The sequence below is a fragment of the Prunus avium genome, chromosome 7 (genome assembly GCF_965620075.1).
Source record: "Prunus avium chromosome 7, drPruAviu1.hap1.1, whole genome shotgun sequence".
NCBI lineage: Eukaryota > Viridiplantae > Streptophyta > Magnoliopsida > Rosales > Rosaceae > Prunus > Prunus avium.
This window is the reverse complement of record NC_142290.1, coordinates 31,815,207-31,836,827: the sequence shown is the minus strand read 5'-3', so window position 1 is coordinate 31,836,827 and position 21,621 is coordinate 31,815,207. Positions and strand designations below refer to the sequence as shown.

The 21,621-nt window shown below is 34.1% G+C and overlaps 1 protein-coding gene and 1 long non-coding RNA gene across 2 annotated transcripts; one reads left to right on the top strand and one right to left on the bottom strand.

The window, feature by feature from the left end:
• The first annotated feature begins 7,032 nt into the window (after positions 1-7,032).
• LOC110752971 (methyl jasmonate esterase 1-like) lies at positions 7,033-13,736 on the top strand. Its single transcript, XM_021953753.2, has 4 exons — positions 7,033-7,555; positions 7,646-7,703; positions 13,028-13,098; positions 13,332-13,736. The coding sequence occupies exons 1-4, from the start codon at positions 7,052-7,054 to the stop codon at positions 13,602-13,604; spliced, it is 906 nt and encodes a 301-aa protein (XP_021809445.2). The 5' UTR covers positions 7,033-7,051; the 3' UTR covers positions 13,605-13,736.
• Positions 13,737-15,873, bottom strand: LOC148293334 (uncharacterized). The gene is made up of 3 exons (XR_015837083.1): positions 15,699-15,873; positions 14,657-14,720; positions 13,737-13,922 (listed from the first exon to the last, which is right to left on the bottom strand). It is a non-coding gene; the product is annotated as an uncharacterized LOC148293334 (long non-coding RNA).
• Positions 15,874-21,621: the final 5,748 nt, after the last annotated feature.

Here is a 21,621-nt window from a genome sequence, read left to right as displayed (position 1 = left end):
ATGAGTATTCCAAAAAACCAATTTTCATACTTAGTCAATATTGCACCTCCGCTAAAAAAAATTTGGGTCTGCCAGTGGCTACACCCACAGAGAGCAAACATAAAAAAATTTCTTCTAGCCACCCAAAATGCCATATTTGAATCTTGAGAGCCAAGAGGAAATAGCTCTCCTCCTCTAAAAAATTTACCAACCTTTCTTCAGTAGGTCCTTCAATCTTGGTAAGTTTTTTTATTTTATATATATTCAATTTTCAATTTTAATTTTTGTTGTTAAGTTTTTATGATTTAGGGTTAGGGGGAAAACTTTTGGAGACTGTTGATATATATTTTATTTTTGCAACTTGAATTATTAATTAGCATATATGATTTTTTTAAGTTGGACAATGTATTTGATTTGATATTTATTTATATTTTTATACTTCTTTATGTTATATTTGCTTGTAATGTGGCCATGTTTGATTTATAAAATTTTATTTACATTTTTGTTTCAAGAGAAAAAAAAATGCTTATAATATATCTCCTCTATAAAATATATATATATATATTTAGCCTACCTCTATAAAAATTCCTGGGTCCGCCATTGCTCAACAACCTACCCCTTGATTTCCCTTTGTTGTTGAGAGACAACCACCCACCACCCTCCTCCCTACCTAACAACCACCTTTCATCCACACAAAAATATTCTCATGACACCCAAAAATCCCCACCCCATTACTGTTTTAATTTTTTCTTGATATTGTAGTTTTGATCTTGTTGATGGTAAAAGTTTACCAAATGAGTTGAAAGAGAGGGGGTGGGTCTTCGTGGTTGGTATGGTGGGAATACAAATTAGTTTCAAAATTAGTTTCATCAACTCGTCGCTTTCATGGAAGAAGATGCGAGTCTTATGATGTGCCAATTGAATCCATTTCCGACTTGGTATTGACTGAAACCATGATCAGCTTTTGTGCTTCTGTTTCCTCAAGTCCTCTGTTTTCAAGCATTGTGGGTAACCAGAAATTTTTTTTATCAGTGAAATTTGGAATACAAATGAGTTGTATTTATACTAAATTGTGTAAAACTGGAATACAAATGAGTTGTATTTATTTTAACCCTATTTTTATTTGCTACTTATGAAAAGTTGTATTTACCCTAAAATTTGGTTAAATCTAACAGAAAAATTAGACGGTGGGACCAATGGACCGAATAGTATAGAGTTGATGGATCATTTGAACGAATAATTTATTTTAGAGACCAAAATGTAAATCGAGTACAAATTTGAGGACCATTTGAGTAATTAACCCTATCATGATTTTAAATAGTTTGGTTGAGGTTATAAATTGCAATAAATAAATAAAAGAAACGTTGGAAGGTCCATCATGGATTTAACTTCTCGATTGAAGATCCTTTTAACTGTAGTTGTATCATGTCTTGTTAACATGACATAAAGTGTTGTGAAAATGGACAAACACTTTCACTCACTCCCCTAATGATCTTGTTGTTGATGGACTTTGTGACACACACAAGGATGGATGAATCACACACACACACATGAGAAACCAACCAAGCACAAAGTGACACAAGTATTTTAGAGGTTCAGCAATTGCCTAAATCCTCTTGGTGATCCCCTTGAGAAATTCACTAATGAAAGAATAAGTTACAACTTTGGTTTACAAAGAAACCCCCTTAGAACTCTATTCTCTCCCAAGCTCTCTTTTCTCTCTCACCCCTTGCTCAACACTTTGATACACTTGTGAACACTCTCACAACTCTTGGTGTTTCCCCCCTTTGGTGTCTAGACTACTCAAGACTCAACTCAGCTCTCTCTTGAACTGATTGCCCTCTCTCTCTTCCTCCCTTGGTGAGATAACCTCCCTTTGAACACAATAGCTCCCAGCTACTTGACAACTTTGAGATTAACCACACAATTGCTGTCTTGCTTCCTCTTCTCTTTAATACACAAGCCTTTGGACTTCAGAAGAGACTCCTTCTTTCCTCCCACGTTCTGCCCTTGGTTACCTAACATGGACCACAACTTGGGCAGACCAAAGGCTAGGCATAGATAGCTGCAACTTCAGCCACCCTATCTAGAGCTATAGGGTAGGTACTCTTTGAAACAAGTCAACTATCCTCATTCAATGGTGCTCCAGCTTTTCCAGCACCTTGCTAGACCTCCTAGAAACCATAACACACCTTAAAGGCCCGAGAGATTAGGTAGGGAACCAATACATGTGAAATGCACCTTGAAAAACGCATGGAAAAACGACACAGCACGTCTGGCGACCGGTCGCACGTTCCTAGCGACCGGTCGCATTGCAACCTATCTGAAAGCGACCGGTCGCTTGCACCTTGCGACCGGTCGCTGGTCACGATTTCCAGCTTCTCCAGACTTCGAATCTGCTCAAAACGACCGGTCGCAAATACCCAGCGACCGGTCGCTTCCTCCTTCACTTGCATACTTAATGTGAGCCATTTTTCCAACATAAAGTACTACATGTAAATCTTGTTTCCATTTTCTAATGAAAAAAGTATTAAGCTATATGACTGTTAGATTCCTCAATTTCAATAAATTATTTTATATGGTACTGAAACATCGTTGCGTGGTGTAATTAATGTAGATAGCATAATATGAGTGGGGTGTAACACCACGTGATCGTGTTATGGTGTAATGCAAAAATTATTTATAAATTTCTTGTGTTGGAGAAAAATGTAGTTGCAACCAGGTATATATGAACATTTAGTTACTATTTACAATACAAATTGTAACAATTTATTGTTGGACTACGTGCTCCAACTACCTACGTTGACACTTGTATTTAATTGTTGTATTGAGACATGTCTTATGCATAGCTTGGAATTCATGTAGGGGGTTTCTTGAGGAAATCTTTACGGAAGTTGATTTAATTAAATTTTGTGAATATTATATGATTGTTTGAAATTGTTAAATGATGATATTATTCTTGATATTATTTGATTGATGCACTTGAGATTGTTTGGATATCGAATTAATTTTCACAATGCTTATTGATGATTGGTGATTATAATTTGGTTTATATGCGTATGAGAGGTGACTGGTGAAATGAGGAATTATTTGCGGAGTTATGAGTGACATTCCGTCTCAAAATATCATTTTATTTATTTAAATTATAATTTAACCCTTGGGCATAAGGGGATTTTGAGCACTTTTTATTCGGAAATAGTTTTGGGAACTCCCACACAAATTATTCCCTGATCTTCCCAAAGAATTCGCTCTCAACTATTAATCACAGTATTCCAAACCCGTCAAATCTGTTCATATGTCTTAAACGTTATCCTTAATAGCTCAAATCGAAATATTTGCTGCTTCAATGTTGTTCATCTGGTTGTCTACTAGAACATATCCGGAAATTAGCCCAATCGAAGGAATATAAACACCTAAAAACTCAGTTTGAGTACGAACAGCTCATCTCTGCCTGATACTCTGTGTTATGCACGGATTTGGCTTTGCATGCGAGTTTCCATTACTCGTCTCACCTCTGTTCCTTCACACAAGTTGTTCCTAAGGTCAATGCTACAACATATCCAAAAGGCAGGACCATTGGGTTTCTCTAACCATCTAAAATCGTGTTCAAGGTGAGATTAGTCTTCTCTTTCTTTCTGTCTGCTGGTTTTACACTAGTGTGAACTTATTCACTCTTTCATGTAGCCGTCTCCTGATCTAATGGCATCGTTTCTTTCATGAACGTTGTTTATCTATGTCTTGGTCATGATCTATCAAAATTTTAGCTTCATCCAAGAAGTATAACAATCCCAAAATTCTGTAGGAGTGTAACCAGTTCATCATTGTTTGTTGTGTTGATGTAGGCTCGGATTCTGTCTTTCATGTCGATTTCCCTTACTCATAAGAGAAAGGTTCTTTGATGAAAGTTGTTGAGACTTCTGTTCTCTACAGCATATCCAAAATTCATGGTCATCCAACAAGTTTAGCACTGTACGAAGTGGTATAAACTGAAATAAGCTTCTTGTTGAGTTTGATACAAAGTTAAGTGAAATTTGTGAATTTTATTGAGGAATACATGAGTAAGGTTTTCTAAATTGATTTTGAGATTGACTTTGGAAGATGAAATTTAGTATTTTGGGACAGATTTATTAGTTGTTGAATATTAGAGGACATTTATGTTGTGAATTAATCCCTTTAAGGATTGATATTGTTTGCCTTTTAGGAATCTAAGTTCTAACTAAGCTTATATTGTCTTCGAGATAATTCTTGAAGGTGCCCTAAGTGAGTTGTTGATTGTGGAGATAGAAACGTGATGTGGACCATGGTAAATCCAAGTAAGCATTGAATCGAGGTAGGGGGTCTTCACTTGCCTCACTAGTTGTTTCCCGAATAATTATATTTATATATTTTGATAATTGTTTCATACGGTTGAATATCTTTTAAACTGTGTTGTTTGTTATCTGTTTTGGCAATGAATTTGAAATGTTATCTGTTCTGGCATTGGATTTGAATGTGGTTTAATGTTTCGTTGAATGTGTCACACGTATTACCTGTGGTGATGACTCGTTCTGGTTGGGATATCTTGCCATGTGTGTAGTATCCAGTTGTCTTGCCTTGAGAGCAAAATCTATTATGTATTGATTGGTCATTAGTCACTGCGAGTATATAGTGACGTTCGGGTAACTCTGTGCCCACTGTTTTAGTTGTGATTTATATTTCCTACACTTTGTTTATTTGAATGGTCATTTTTCAAGGAATAAGAGAAAAATATATGTTTCGAACCAAATTTCTATGTTCTTTGATTTCTTCATAATTTTTACAAGGTTCCTTTTTATTTAATTATTTAGAGTGGAACATCGTGATGTTTACACAAACCTTCTTTCCTTTGCAAAAACTATGAGAATGTTTATGTTTATATATACTTGGAAGTCGATTATGGGTAACTTGAGATATGTGAAAGCTTGGGTGAAGTGTGAGCACAATGACCCGTTAGTTGAGAAATTGTGTGGGCACAATGACCCAATTTCCCCCAGGAAGGCTCCATGTGTGGGCAGTATGTTGAGAAATTCTATGGGCACAATGACCCAATTTCCCCCAGGAAGGCTCCGTGCGTGTGCAGTATATTGATGAGATATTGATGTGCTACTGAATAGGATACACGTATGTTATAAATTTGATGCTACAATGCCTATTTCTCATATATAATTGATACACACACAAAAAAAACTTAATACGAATTGTACCTACATTTATTTTGTTTTTTAGAAAAAAAAAATTGAACATCAAAAGATAAATTGAAAATAAATAAATAAAGCACAATAAAAGTCTAAGCCCTATATATAGAGGCTAGCCTCTCAATGACATTTTGAAAGGCCATGGGCACAAGCAGGCAAGACAATCGCCTAAGGTCCCCAAATTGGGCCCAAACCAATATTATTTTAAAAAAAACTATATTATATAAATATTATGTTAGGCGCAAACCAATTATTGTACATAAAAAAAAACTTACATAATTATTCAATTTAAAATTAAAAAGAGGAAAGTCAATAAAGGTCCATTCATTGTAAACAAAAACAAAACAAAAAAAAACCTTGCCCAATTACTCAATTAACCTAGTTGAATCAATTAGGAAATTGAAAAGGACATGATAGAAAAACTTGATTATGTAAAGTTAATTGATACTTTTGAATAGAAAAATGTAAGATGAGTGATATTTAAGTGATGTTTTGATGCACTTTATAAAGTTGTTGTGTAAATTACATGATTGTTTCTTTTATATGTTACAATTATGAATTTGAATTTATCAAATATTTTTTGAACTTACCAAAAAAATCACATAAATATACATATAGAGAAGAAGTCTCCATTTAGGATGTTTGCCTAGGGCCTCCAAAATGTAGGACCGCCGTTGTTTGAAAGTCAGCTCTACTACTAATTAGGTGAATTGTTGGAGCAAACTTACGACATCCGATACAGTCCATGTTACCCACCGTCCAATACCAAAAATACCATACCGTGACTAAATTATATCTCAAATAGTTCTTTTTTTTGGTGAAAACCAAGGTATCCCCCGCGCGATTGCGGGGACTAACCCTCGAGGTACTGTCGGGCGCAAAGCGGGGATCTCTCTCAAATAGTTCTTAAGCTAGTGATATATCATCCCCAAATTCAAATTCCCTCTAATAAAATATGATTTTTTTTAAAATTCGGTTAGTAGACTTTACATTTATATATTTGGAGTACTATATTGAGTTGCCTCAAAATCGTCTCTTACATGAATCGAATCCGAATGCACTTAGGAAAATGGGGACGTTTATTGTAGTGCCACCGCATATGCATATATTAAAAAAGTTACTTCGTTTAGTAGACTTTACATTGTCACGCAACCAACTACTAGAAAGAAAGAATTTTCAAAGATATATATGTTGTGTACGAAACAAATTCTGTACGAAAAGTCCAGGCAATGAGTGAAAACATTAAAGAGAATGAGAAGAATCTGAGAGAATTGAAGAAAAAGATTTTGTTTTCTATTTCTGTTTCTTACTGAAAATCAATGAATTACAGCCTACACGATTCTTATGTATTGTTACATTGTAATCTTCTCGACTAAGCAATCTAACTAACTCAACAAATCACGACATGACTCTTGTCATCTTATAATAGGTACAAGTGCCACGTTGAATAATTTTTTTTTTTAATTATGCAGATTGGAAATTTATAAGAGAAAGGTACCCAAAAGATTTTGCAGAGACTTGGCCAAAAGATTTTGCAGAGACTTGGCATATACGTTTTCTAAACCCTGAAGAAACCAATTTAATGAATGCCTAGTGTTACAAACCATTGGTCAATTCATATGCCACGTCCTCGGCATTTGCATTGCATGAGTGGTTCTGTTTACTCGACCAAAAATGTAGATAGAAATAAAGACCTTGCTTTGACGTGGAAGTTTATTAGTTAGTTTATTAGTCTACACCTCAAATCTTCTGAACCATAATAATTATTACTCAGTCGTTTTCAAATGCCGAATTGGGTGAAGAGACCAATTGTATAGTGAAGAAGGATATTTCCTATAAATGCAAACCCAAGAAAGGAGATGGTAATGAGAAGGAAAATGGAGCACATGAAAAACAAGTCTTTTCTCTTTTGTTTCTTACTTATTTGCTTAGCAAAAATTTGTACCTCATCACCATCTCCACCTCCTCCTAATTACCCTCAAAATCAAATCCAAACTAACCCAAGTGGGAAGAAGCATTTTGTGTTGATTCATGGAGCTGGTCTAGGAGCATGGTCTTGGTATAAGGTGGCAACTTTACTCAAAGATTCAGGCCACAATGTCACAGCCCTAGACTTGGGAGCAGCTGGGATCAACCCAATTCAGATACAACAACTTCGTTCGATCTCGCAATATGTCGAGCCATTGACAAAGCTCATGGTGTCTCTTCCACCAAAGGAGAGGATCATCCTCGTAGGTCACAGCATGGGTGGGGCAGTCATATCTATTTTCTTGGAGAGATTTCCTGAGAAAATTGCTGCTGCAGTATACGTCACGGCTTACATGTCTGGTCCTACTCTCAAATACTCGACTATATTGACAGAGGTAATGAGTTCACAAGCACACACCAAAGTTGCAGCACCAAAAACCATTGTGTATATTTATTAACAAATTATATTTTCGAAAAATGTACAGATTAATAAAAGATTGGACCCTTTGGACACTATATATAGATACGATAATGGGACCAACATGTAAACTTTATTGACTGCACATGATAGAACACACATCAAGAATATACAAGAGCACATCTCCTCAATCCGATCCCTTCATACACTCATTCTAGATGGGGTGAATTCGTTTGTGTGGATTGGCTTGATCGGTTGAGCAGGGGCACTTGTGTTTTATATGCATCTGCCTAGGAGTCTCTTCCATCAAGAAAAACTCTCAAGCAGTCCTTATTGCATTAGGAAATAAAAACCCTAGTCCATATTTAATTAGGAATCCCTGTGGCCCATGTATTTAACTTAAACACTCATACAAAGGCTACGGGCCGAGTGGTAATTGAGTCCTTGATCAATATTGAGCCCAAGACAACCCTATGATGATTAGAAGACCACTTAAGTAGGTAATTGGAATAATCCAACGTCTTACATTCTCCCACTTGGTCAAATAATCATCAAGGCTTCAAAGTTGATCACTATATGGCCATGTAGAACTCAACATCACTCTATTCCTAAACCAAGCCACTGTCAAAAATGTAAACTTACATGGAACTGTCGGAACACATTGAATTTATAACATCCAAGATTCTTACAACCACACATATAAGCTTGCAAAATCACATAAGGCTTCCATCAAGACTAGGACACAGAATGATCATGACAAAACTTAATTTGTGTTTACAAAGATCACTTTCATTCATAAGCCCTTCCTTAAGAGATTACCAAGATCTCTCCTTAATGACACTGGCATGAATTCATGTCTTATGCAGTGACTGTAGCTAGCTATACTGCATGATGACATGTTACTGGATTCATTTGTCAAAGAATAATAAACATAAAACTGAAGTCACGTAATCCAATAAAAGAACCGAACCAAACAGCAATAGACAAAATAATTGAACTGTCTCCAAGAAAACTAATGAAATTGAGTGGAATAAAACTCAGCTCCCACTAATTCTACATATCAAAACTTAACGGCATAACCATAATTGTAACAAGTATGAAACAACCTTATTCAATGAATCAATGAACCACTGGAAAAATTCTTTCTTTTCCCTTCTCCCTTACAAGCATGAACCAAAATCCAAATGCTTATTAGCAATCACAAATTTCAATTGAAAAAGCAAAAGTCATTGATTAACTACTGAAGATTTGAACAAAACTGCATGAAATAATAAGAACATATAACATACGTAAACCAAACTTTGTTCTTATTAGCCTTAAAATCCTTAATGCAAAACTAGATTGTTAAGCGATTAATCAAAAATATCCAAATTACTGAATACATCCTCAAAGAAGATCATTAAACGCTCCCACTCATCAAAACATATATTTTGCATGTTACAAAAATGGATCAATACCATATAAAATGAATTAATACATTATAAAACTTTATCGCAGTCCAATCCTTAGAGTTAGAGCTCAAATTTAATTTATTCAATTCTTTCTCAAACAACACTTTACATTTAAGTTGCACGTAGATGAGAAAAACCAAAGACTGTAATGGAGGCATTCAACTTTATTCCACTTGTATCTTAAACACCGATTCAATTTTCTTTAAGCAATACAAATAAGCATGGTAAGATCTTTAGTAGCCAAAACGAAACAGTCAGTCATCCAAACAGTTTCAAGTATGCTTATTAGTACTCAAAAAACTTCAATGCGTCAAAACCCAGAAAAGAATTCCAAGTATGCTCCAAAACCTAAATGAGCTTTATCAAAATACAAGATAATAAGGTATTGAGTGTGAAGCCCAAAACTTTACATCACTTCTCCCACTTGGGCAAACACTCACTACTTTGCTACTTCAAAATATATAGTGCACCAATAACCTTATGATTAGAAACACTGTGACAAAAAAGTGTAAAAGAACTTTCAAGGCGTGCTCCTAATGTACTTCACAGTATAAGTCTAAATGCACAAAACTGTAAAGAAATTTCCAGCAATGATATGTGATTACTTGAGAATTTACCATAATTAATTTATAAGTTGGATTAGCATCAAATTTAATGCAAACAAACTAGAGTCATTAATCTTCAAACAGAAAAATTAATGAGTCGTTTTATAGCTAATTAAAAAATCTGAAAATTGACCTACAAGGTTACTCAGAAAATCTGTCAGCACATACTTTTCCTGAACACAGATCACTAATAAAATTCTCACAAATAATCTATACATCCAATAATTACGAAACTTTGCAGAATTCACGAAGACACGTATATGCTCAACATATCAAAAATTCAGTTCATTTTAAGATCTTTAAGTGAGTCATTCAACAATCTTTATTCATAATGCAGAAACTGTCAGGAAAATTCCTGTGCATCTGTTTCAACTTCATAAATTCAACAAAAATTCAATTCTCAATATATTTTCATGAATTCAGCGTCTAAAGAAAGCTTAGAAAATGATCCTTATCGCCTAATTTTATCACAAATTAATTTGTACTACAACATTATGTAAATAGACATCATAGCAGCATAGTTCAAAACTGGAAAAATTAGTTAACTATAGAATTATGAATGCTATCAATATGTTCCTCAAAATTTAATTATCCTTATTTGCAAGATCTAAACTTCATATAGCATGACATTTCCTCATATTAAAACAAAAAGTTTATCCAAATAATTCGCCATGCAAAACCCAAGTTTTTTCTTTAGGTTATCATTCAAAATTATCCTTTCTTGGGTGAAACGATCATACTTCTTAATATCAAGCATGAATACTATATAACATGACATATAATTAGACGTCGATAAACTGAGAATTGAAAACTATAATGGCAATAAAATAGTGATATTCCTTAAATGCAAGTGATATAACCACAATTAATACTTGCAAATGTATATTCACAAGGCAAGTGTGCCTTTTATTCTTGATATTCAATACTGAAAGCATCAAATGTAATACCAATCATGCCTCAAAAACACTTGCAACAGTACGCCATACCATTTAAAACAAGCCAACTTTATTTTATTTCATTCTATATGACGAACACAACCTTACAGATCAATCCAACTTTACGTGATTCAATCCAATTAAATATGTATCAATCCTTTTACACGTATGAATCAATCCAGCTGTATGTTATAAAACAATCACTTGATTGCATATGAAAAATAGCCAAGTATCAAACATGTCCATACATAACCAAATAAGAAAACATCAAATTTTCGATCAATCAAGTCACAAATACCAAAATTGCATACATTCTATGAATATGCATAAACTTTGATGTGAACTAATAGTGATCAGAAACTGTAGTGTAACTTGAGAGAATATTTGATATGAGAAAATGATGCAATCAATTTTTTCATACTCATATCTCCTTTATGTGATCAACCAAAATCTTTTTCTTTGTCATACTATTAACTTTCATGACTATTTCAAGATCACCAATATCAAATTACCATCAACAACTTAAACATGTTACAATCCGTATAACAAGAACAAAATTTGTATGCCAATGGAGTTAAGGTTCATTGTGACATAACTGAAATATTCCAAAATATATCATACAATCAATTTGTCCCCATATCCTCAATCAAACATAATTAATTCACACCTTTGGGTAGAGAATTAAACATGTTTTCAACACTAGGACATGAACATACACGAATTTCCTGAACAAAGAAACTCCCACGTCTTTGGACTGAAGAAATTCCTTGCTAATTCATGCAGTTCATCTCCCATGCTGTTCCATTATAAGTGTACTCATGTTAAACCACTCACATCTTTGGACAGAGAGTTTTTAACATGCCTTCACCTACAATGCCAATTATGATCAATTCCTTAAATCCAGAAAACTATTAATGATTGAGTTGCTTTGGCTCACTCAACCATTGCTAGAATATCTGTAGACTATGATCATAAAACTTCCAAATATGATAAAGTTAAAACTTTATACTTTTATCACATTTAATAACCAATCTTATTAGAATCAAAAGTTCTTTAATCAACTAGGTTGCTTTCGCTCTTTAAATTGAAACAAGAACTCTTGAAACTTTGATCTCAACCCTTCAAGCATGAACGAGAAAAGCTGTATATCGAAACACGCTTAACAAAATATGTTGGTGTAATAAAGGTTAATAAAACAATACATTGCTTCTGTAACTTTCAGTTTTAGGTTTTATCCTTATGGTTTGGTACTTTATAACCTTTCGCATATGTACACTTTTATGCTGATATTAAAACCTAGAACTGAGCTAAATTAATCATGGAATAAATAATTGATCAAAGAACCGCGAAATGGATTTCTCCAAATAAGTCACAGAAAAAACAGTTCATGACATGCGATTACTTAATCAATATGAAACATGCTTGGGTCATCAATAACTGAAGCTGAAACTAAAACCCCAATTTCTATCTTAAAATATTTACTGGTGCGGCATCCCATTGCCTTAAGCTCTAAATGTCTGTGTATAAATTCTTTTGCAGCAATTAATAATGTTAAGCATGCCTAAGGTTGAAACTTGATGCCAATTTAAATATGCCGTAGAACATGATAATATAAAATAAATAAATAAATGACACTAGAATCTGGTTCACAATAAAGGCAAAGAATACCTAAACTGATTAAGAAATAATCACGACAAAAGCAATTTCGATGAAATTGAGAAAACACATGCAAGCCACATGGTTTTTCCACAGACTTATAATTGTAAGATATCTCATAGACTACCACATGTCATACAATGCCCACATGCTTTCCCTAAAATAAAACACAAATCGTAGGCAAAAGAAGCCAAATCAAAAAACAGTGAAAACTTCATGCAATCAATTCATATTCAACAAGAAAAACATACCCCAATCCTTAAATATGGAAACTTGGTCAGAGGCAGCAAAAAGAGGAAGAAGCCTTTGCAAAGTGCCGTCCAAATGCAAAGTAGCAGAAGCGATGGATGATTACTTTCGGTTCTAAAACATGCAGCCTAGGCTCTGATACCACATGTAAACTTTATTGACTGCACATGATAGAACACACATCAAGAATATACAAGAGCACATCTCCTCAATCCGATCCCTTCATACACTCATTCTAGATGGGGTGAATTCTTTTGTGTGGATTGGCTTGATCGGTTGAGCAGGGGCACTTGTGTTTTATATGCATCTGCCTAGGAGTCTCTTCCATCAAGAAAAACTCTCAAGCAGTCCTTATTGCATTAGGAAATAAAAACCCTAGTCCATATTTAATTAGGAATCCCTGTGGCCCATGTATTTAACTTAAACACTCATACAAAGGCTACGGGCCGAGTGGTAATTGAGTCCTTGATCAATATTGAGCCCAAGACAACCCTATGATGATTAGAAGACCACTTAAGTAGGTAATTGGAATAATCCAACGTCTTACACAACAATCCTCCAACCTCCTATCTTCGTGGGCCTAAGTTCTCGGCATTGAAGTATTTACAGCTCTCCCCAGCACAGGTGAGTTGTCTAAAAAATAATTCAAAAATACTATTTCTTTATTAATACAAGCGATAGTCTAATTTATAATTATTAAGGTATCATGGGGATTCGAATATAGTCTAATTTATAATTATTAAGGTATCATGGGGATTCGAACCTGCGATTACATTGCTGCAACTTTAATTTCTTTTTCCCTTTTTTTTTTCTCTTGTTGTTTTTAACATTTTGTTTGGTGACATATTAATGGACAGGATAAAACGCTAGTGTCCTCTTTGATAAGATTTCAGCCTCTCTTAAATTATGATGTAATAAAGCTCACCAAGGAGAAATATGGATCGGTACGTAGAGTATTCATTGTGTCTGGGCAAGACCAGACAATAGTGTTGGATGTGCAGAATTACATTATCAGGAACAATCCACCAGATGAAGTGAAAGTGATTATCGATTCTGATCACTTCGTCATGTTCTCTAGACCATTGAAGCTCTTCTTCCACCTCCAAAACATTGCTGAGAAATATTCTTAGAAATGATTTAGGACATGTTATGTCACGCCCCGATTCGAAAATAGGGACTATCTCCGAATTAAGGCATGAATCATACCATTGTTATAAAAACAAACTCCGATAACTATGATATGATATAAATAGAGCCAATAATATTACAAACTTATTTTAATAAGTACAAAGTCAGAGTCACAGTAGCTCAAAGTTAGTTACACGCACTACAGTAATATTCCACACAATTTATTCCTTAATAATTTTACAAACAGTATCTAACAACACTGATCTAGTCCTCTGGTGGAACTTCTCCTACCTCGGGATTTGCATTGAAACCTGCAACATCTATTAGGGTGTGAGCATTTTAATGCCCAGTAGAGTACTGTAACATCCCCCCCCCCCCCTTTTAAAGCCAGCTATCACCGCTAACCAAAGTGGCATGCATTACACAATTACAAAAATAAATAAGTCATGCATATGCAATGATGTCATGAACTCACTCCCTTCTAAACCCACTAATTCATACTTTAAAGCATCAAGCCTGCATGTCCCATACCATGCATTTTACCACTGTGGCTCCGAATACCCTAAAATACAAATTAGTGCCTATTCATCCCTTACCCCAAGTTCATTTTGTTTACGAATTTCTCAACTTTCACTTTTTGTTAGAGGCCCTGCTCCCATCACCTTAATATATTCAAGCTCTGCTCCGTCACCCGAATATATTCCACATTTTTTTCCTGATATATCTAAAGTCTTCTCCCACCCTTTAGATATACCTTAAACTACTCACAGACCCAACACAGCTGTATTTGTGATCCATATGTAAATGCAGCTCAAATGTTTGTGGAATGATGACAATTCAAATAAAAACAATAATATTTCAAATTTATTCACACGGATAGTAATATTCATCAAACATCATATAATATTCAATAAATATCCATAAAACAACATTAGCATTCACTTAACGATACACACCAAGCAAAACAACACGATATTCATATTTAATATTATATATAAACACCAAGATTAACAGTAATATAGTCTAATCATTGGGGAAAAGTTAGAGACCCTACCTCGTATCCAAGAAGCTAAAAGGACGAAATTACCCTTCGGAGGTGGTCGGGTTCTCTCCCGTTCCTAGATCTGGATAAATAAATAAATAAATAAAATAACATAAATTAAGTTAGAAAAATCTAATTTTTATAAAAATATTTTTCTTTCTCAACATAGAGAGTGCACCCCACTCTCCAAGCTAAACCCCTCAAAAAGTCCCGAAACCTATACCGTCTGACTCGGATCGAGAAATTGAGTCGGATGGACTAAAAATATGGTGTCGGAGGCTGCCGGAACAGCCGCCACTTTCCGGAGCCGCAAGTGGGCTTGTTCCGGTTACTGTTCATCGTCTTCAAAAATCCTGCAACTTCCCCTGTTTTTTCAGTTTTAATCCCAGATTTTTGTGAGACCTTTTGTCCAACCAAACGTCAACGAAAATGAGCAAAATCAATATGGTTTTGAAGCTTAGTATCTGTAGTTTCTAACCCAGCAAACCAAACTGAAAACGGATCTAAAACGAAGGAGAAAACCAGCTCCAAAATTAGGCTCATGACTGGTTTTCTGCAGAAAACAGACTTTTTTCCAAACTTTGCACAAGTGTTCAACCTATCAAAACTCAACCAAATTCGACGAAACTAATTTTTTTTTGTTCCTTGCCATGTCTAGTTTAAAACCCAACAATTGACTTCCTCAAACACTCAAAATATTGGGAGAAACAGAGATCCAAAGGGAGGCTCGCAGGCTGAAAATTTCCAGAAAAATAACATTTTCCAGATTTTGTTCAAAATTGTTTTCAACCATTCTAACACCCCAAGTGGTTCCTAAGGCTTCTAAAACTCTTCTAACTTCATACCTATCACTTGAACTCATTAAAACTCAAAATGAAACCAAAATCAACAACACCCATAGTTGAAAAAAATGATCTATACACCCAATCCGAAAATAGAGGTTCAACCTCTTCCAATTCAATCTTCCTAACATTCAATTGACTCAAACTATTCTCCAAGAGATTAAAATCACACAACCACAAGGTTAAAACCAGAAATTTCGAAATCAACTCACCTTAGAAACTCTCTTCTTCTCTTCCTCCTATCTCCTCCTTTCTTCCTCACCCCAACTTCCATTTCTTTCATCCGAAAATTTATCTTAGTTTAGCAATTAATTTTTTTCTTAGCTTAGACTAGGTGAGTCATCTATATATCCTAGGTTTACAACTCACCAAATTGAGATCAAACCAGATTTTTTTTTGAAGGGATTGTATGGGGGAAGGGGGAAGGAATGAAGGAGGGAAGAAGGCTTGCTTACACGTCGCCTCCCGTTTGTTTTTTTTTTTTTAATAATTTTTTTTTATTTAAAATTATTTAAATAATAAATATGTTATTTTAAAATTAAATTTATTTATAACTCATAATTAAGTTAACCAAATATATTTTATTAATATCCTTTTATTTTATTTTATTTTAATTTTTAATTTTTTTTCTAGATGTTACATGTTTGTACTATTATGTGTCATTAGACACCGTCATTTAAAATTGTATTACAAATAAACATTTGCCATCACTTTTTTCTAGCGTCAACTTTGACGCTGAGCAACTTGATGTCAAATTTATCATGAATTTAAATAGTTTGGTTGAAGTTATAAATTGCAATACATGAATAAAAGAAACGCTGGAAGGTCCATCTTGGATTTAACTTCTCGATTGAAGATCCTTTTAACTGTAGTTGTATCATGTCCTGTTAACGTGACATAAAGTACTATATGTAAATCTTGTTTCCATTTTCTAATGAAAAAAGTATTAAGCTATATGACTGTTAGATTCCTCAATTTCGATAAATTATTTTATATGGTACTGAAACGTCATTATGTTACGTGGTGTAAGTAATGTAGATAACATGGTATGAGTGGGGTGTAAGTGTTATAGTGTAATGCAAAAATTATTTATAAAATTCCTGTGTTGGACAAAAATATTGTAGTTGCAACCAGTTATATATGAGCATTTAGTTACTATTTACAATACAAATTGTAACATTTTATTGTTGGACCAAGTGCTCCAACTACCTACGGTGACACTTGTATTTAATTGTGGTATTGGTGAGACATGTCTTATGTGATAGGATTTTTAGTACCTGCGTAAACAGGGTTAAAATTATTGAAAATACTTGCAAGAATACAGGGTAATTGTAGTATAAATGCTCATGCAAGGTCGTTGTCCCCAAGGATTGTTTGACTAATTTGTAATTAAACTAACTGTTTGACTAATTTGTAATTAAACTAACTCTTAATTAATAGTTAAAATAGATTTTATCAAATATCTGAAATTTATGAATTTGAAAAGATTAAATTAACAATAAAAGAAATCTGAAAGTTGGGAAATAATAATAGCAAAGAAGAAAAAACGTTTTTCTTTTAACTTAACAATTTAGAGAAAACTATAGGGTTCAGCCATCACCATCACAATAATCCTATGCAATTCTATCAATTACTTATGAATTTCCAAATATATGCTTTGAAGGTTAGGTTTTCCTAATTTATATTCTACTTGGAAACTATTTCTATCAATTTGGAGATACTTTTATTATTATTTACTACTTTGGGCACTTGGAAATTTCATTTCAATGACAAATCAATTGCTTGTTTCTTGTTTGCGATTAAAAAAAATTACTTTTAATTTTTTAAATTTTTTTTACTAGAAATTGACTGAAATACCCATGACGACGTGAAAGAAATTGACAGAATTCATGACTTGTCCTTGAATTGCTACAATTATGAAACTATAGGGGCACAATTGACCAAATTAAAACTACAGTAACGAAAAGTGAAAAAGAGGTCAACTACAAGGACCAAAGGTGAATTCTTGACTTGTAGACCAGATGTCTCAAGTTAGAACCCCCATGACATCTTAGTTGCAATTGTATGTGTAAGAAAAATCCCCCTCCCATGTAGTTTAGACTATCACTGTGAAACCCCGTATTTTTAAATAAATAAATATATATATATACATATACATGTATATTATATTTAAGGAAATTAAATATTTTGTTACATATTTAGTTTATAACTTATATATATATATATATATATATATATATATATATATATTGTCTTGTATACTAATAAACGTTTATATCTTATTTTATTACATATATTATTCTATTATGATAAATATCTTATTCTACATATATATATATATATATATATATATATATATATATATATATATATATATATATATATATGGATATGTATTTAATAGTCCTTGTAGTTTTGTCAATTCATAAACCTTATTAATTGTCCTTGTACGTCTCAACTCCTTTTTGTAGCCTTGTCAACCACAACGTGTCTTTCTAGCAATATGTTCTTATCTATTGTTAACTTGGAGTGCAAGGCCATATTGACAAATTACTTGGACAGTAAGTTTATATCAACTGCCAATACACCCTCCAATAGGAACCGACTTGTTCCTTGTATATATATAGGAAGTTAAGTTGCACAAACAAATGAAAACACACAAAAACCTTGTGTACTAATTGAGGTTGCACACTGCATATGCATCGCATGCAAAGTAAGAGTTTTTGGGAGAGAGAGAAAGAGGAAGAAGATAAAGGAAGAAAGAAAGCTAGTGGTAATATAGTTCCTGGAGGAGTAGAGGTCTCAGCTTGTGTATTTTCTTAACTTGGAATAAGCTTTGAAAACGAGGTAGGGATTTCTTGGGGGCCTTTTACAAAGATTGATTTAATTAAATTTCGTGAGCATTATATTATGCATGATATTATTATTATTGATATTGGATGTTGAAGTGTTGTTAATGATCTATATTATTTTATTAATATTGACATGATCATATGTTATCGGTGATGGCTGGAATTCTTGGGTTGATGGAAAAGAGGGTAATGGAAATAGTCTTTTGTGTAGTTGAGTCTAACTCTTGGTAGGTACCAGGTCTCAGGGATCCCACAGTGCACATGATTTTTATTGGGTGATTCGGGACTGGCGAAAGGGAGTTAGACAAGATGACTAACAAAAGGGGAAATTATGGGATGATTGAAATGGGTGTTAGTTCATATAAATGGGCATTCGGGACCAAGTGGTATAAGCATGTGTTCAGTTCATTTTTACACATGATTTTTCATGTTATTCACCTATTATTTTGAGTTAGTTCTTGAAATTTTATAGCTTTTTACTTCCTTTTTGTGTTTTCTTAGATTTTACCTTGGTTAGAATGAAAATGAGCTAAAAGTGCATTATTGGTTATAAATTCTGTTTTTGTTCATTTTCGTAGGTCAACTTCTTGGCCTGGGATCAACATGCTCTGGTGCTCGGATGAGGTGAAGATCTTCATGAAACTTGTTCCAATGGATGTTGACTACAACATATCCAAATTTGAGCTCCATTGGACAAGTATTGCCTATCCAACTGATCCTATATGTTACAGCAACTCTGGAAATCCGAAGTAGGCCAGTTTTTTACCTCCATAATGTTATCTTGATTCTTCTTGTTACCATAACACTTGGTAACAAGAAATTACTTTGGTTGAGAGATATTATCTGAAACAAAGAGCATCTTGGTGAAGACAATAACAAAAGATCCCATCATGGCAAGGAGACAAGGCTTAAGGCTTTAACAAAAGTAATTGTTTTATATTAAAAGATATTTTGGAAAAGCTGGAAAGGAGGAGAGAGGAGTGCAAAGAGCATCAGCCATTGCAATCAGAATCATTCCATAATTTTGCAGAGATTTTGGAGCTGGAGATGAAGCTTGGAGCTAGGGAGCTCAAGGAGGAAGACAAGGGCAACAAAGCAAGAAGTGGAAGAGATTTCCACCATTGAAGACCTTGAGCTCCCATGTTCACAAAATCTGTAACTTCTTTCTAGTTATATTTCGAATTTGTATTTGGAATAAGTATGAGCAACTAAACTCCATAGCTAGGGCTTAGGTTGAAGCCCTAAACATGATTACCTTATTGTTTTGATACTTGAGTGTATGAATTTCTGGATATTGTTGATGAATTCCAATTCACCAAATTAATCTATCCTTGATGTATGTTCTTCTTTGATTGATCACCTTTGAAAGCATGCTTCTTGAGGTTGTTGGGATTATGTGTATCTTCATGTTATCCTAAGCAATAAATGGATGAAGTAAGAATCATCCATGTGAATTGGTTTCTTGAATACCTAATGTAAACACCATGCTATTAGGATTCTTGTGATGTTCATATTCTCTTTGAACTTAATGGGTTTTTCTTGTAATTGAATCAAAGTACTAAGCACACCTAGATTCGATTATAGGGAAGGCACAAGTATTGTAGCACTCGTACTGCACTTTACGTACATTAGAGAGAATCAATGCGTCTTGAGCCACTCGTACTGGTCTTGATTGCGAACATCTTCAACAACATGTTTAGAGTTCGTCACTTGAGTATTCATGAACTTGGGTAGAATTGTTTAGGGTGGATTCCGAAACCCTAGTGTTTGTTACATTTTGATTCCACTTTTTGATAATTCATCTCTGTCATTCTCATTTAATTTCAAGGTCCATTTACTTTCATGCAATAGAAATAGGTCACTTGAACCAAACCAAACCCCCCCCCCCCCCGGGCAATGTGTGTTTGATACGTTGTGTGTCTTATTTACTACATTCTGTTTAGTTTTGTAACTGTTTTGGACTTTTGGTCCGCTTTGTGTTCTTCGTTTTTGTGTGCTGAATCCAACCGTATAAAGAACGTGAAATTTGGATAAACGGTTGGAAAGTTATAAGCAAAACACTGGACAGAGGTCGAAACTGGAAAAACAGAGAAACGAATCTGCCCAAAAACGACCGGTCGTTACTGTTCAGGCGACCGGTCGCACATGAATCTGTCCAAAAATGACCGGTCGCACTGTTCATTTTCACTGTTCACGTCACTGTTCACAGGTGATAAATATGTGATAAAAGGGTGATAGAAAGTGCTGTTTCTGTTTTTCTTTGGTTTCTTGTGTTGTTTCATTTCTTTTACATTTATTTACTCATTTTTAGTTTCCAATTTGCATTTGTGCATTTGTGGTGTGTTAAATTAGTGTTCTTTACGTACTCAAATTAGAACTTATAGGAAGCCGACAAGTTCTTCGTGGGATCGACCCCGTACTTACATAATCTATACTTCATTAGATTCGTGCACTTGCGGGTATTTTTAATTGGTTGTTTGCACATTAATTTGTGTCCTTTTAGGAATGCAACAGCATGGTATGAGACGTGCAGGTCTGCTTGTCCAGCTATATGAATTAACGGGATTAGATGAAGAGCATTCATTCATGCATTATTCTTAATTATATGATATTTGGCTGTGTGATTGCATGTCACTTAATTTAGTTATATCAATCTACTGTGGTAAGGTCTCATGTCCCTACTGAGCGGTGGTTGCTCATCCCTCACTCTGTTTAATTTTTCAGATAAATTAGTGAACAAGACAAGGACTAAACCAGTTGAGGATGAATTAGATGAGAGTGTTAGAGCTTTATTTATTTCTTGTAAAGTTGTAAGATTTTTGGAATCTATTTTTATAAGAAATGTTTATTTTATGTTTCGGCTTTCTTTTTATTTTATTTTATTTTTATATTTTATTTTACTCACGCACCGGGCGCGGGGTTTCCGCCTACCCCCGGGTCCGGGGCGTGACAATCACTTATACTAAAAATAAATTAAATATTAGCTAGGGGGTGTATTGAATATAGACTTTCAAAGACTTTTATGTAATTACAAAATTTAGGTGTATTATTTTCTTTTTTTTCAAAGTTAGGATGAGGGAGGGGTGGGGTAGGGGGAACTCACACAGGGGTACCATGGAGACTTGAACCCATGACCTCTTGAGAGTACCCCATTAATACAAAATTTAGATGTATTCATCAGTGTAGATTTTAAAAGAGTCTAAAGTGTTGAGGTATCCAATTAGGACTTTCCACAAGAAGCTAATGATGATATTCAATTAGGACTTTTAGTATTCAAAAAGTT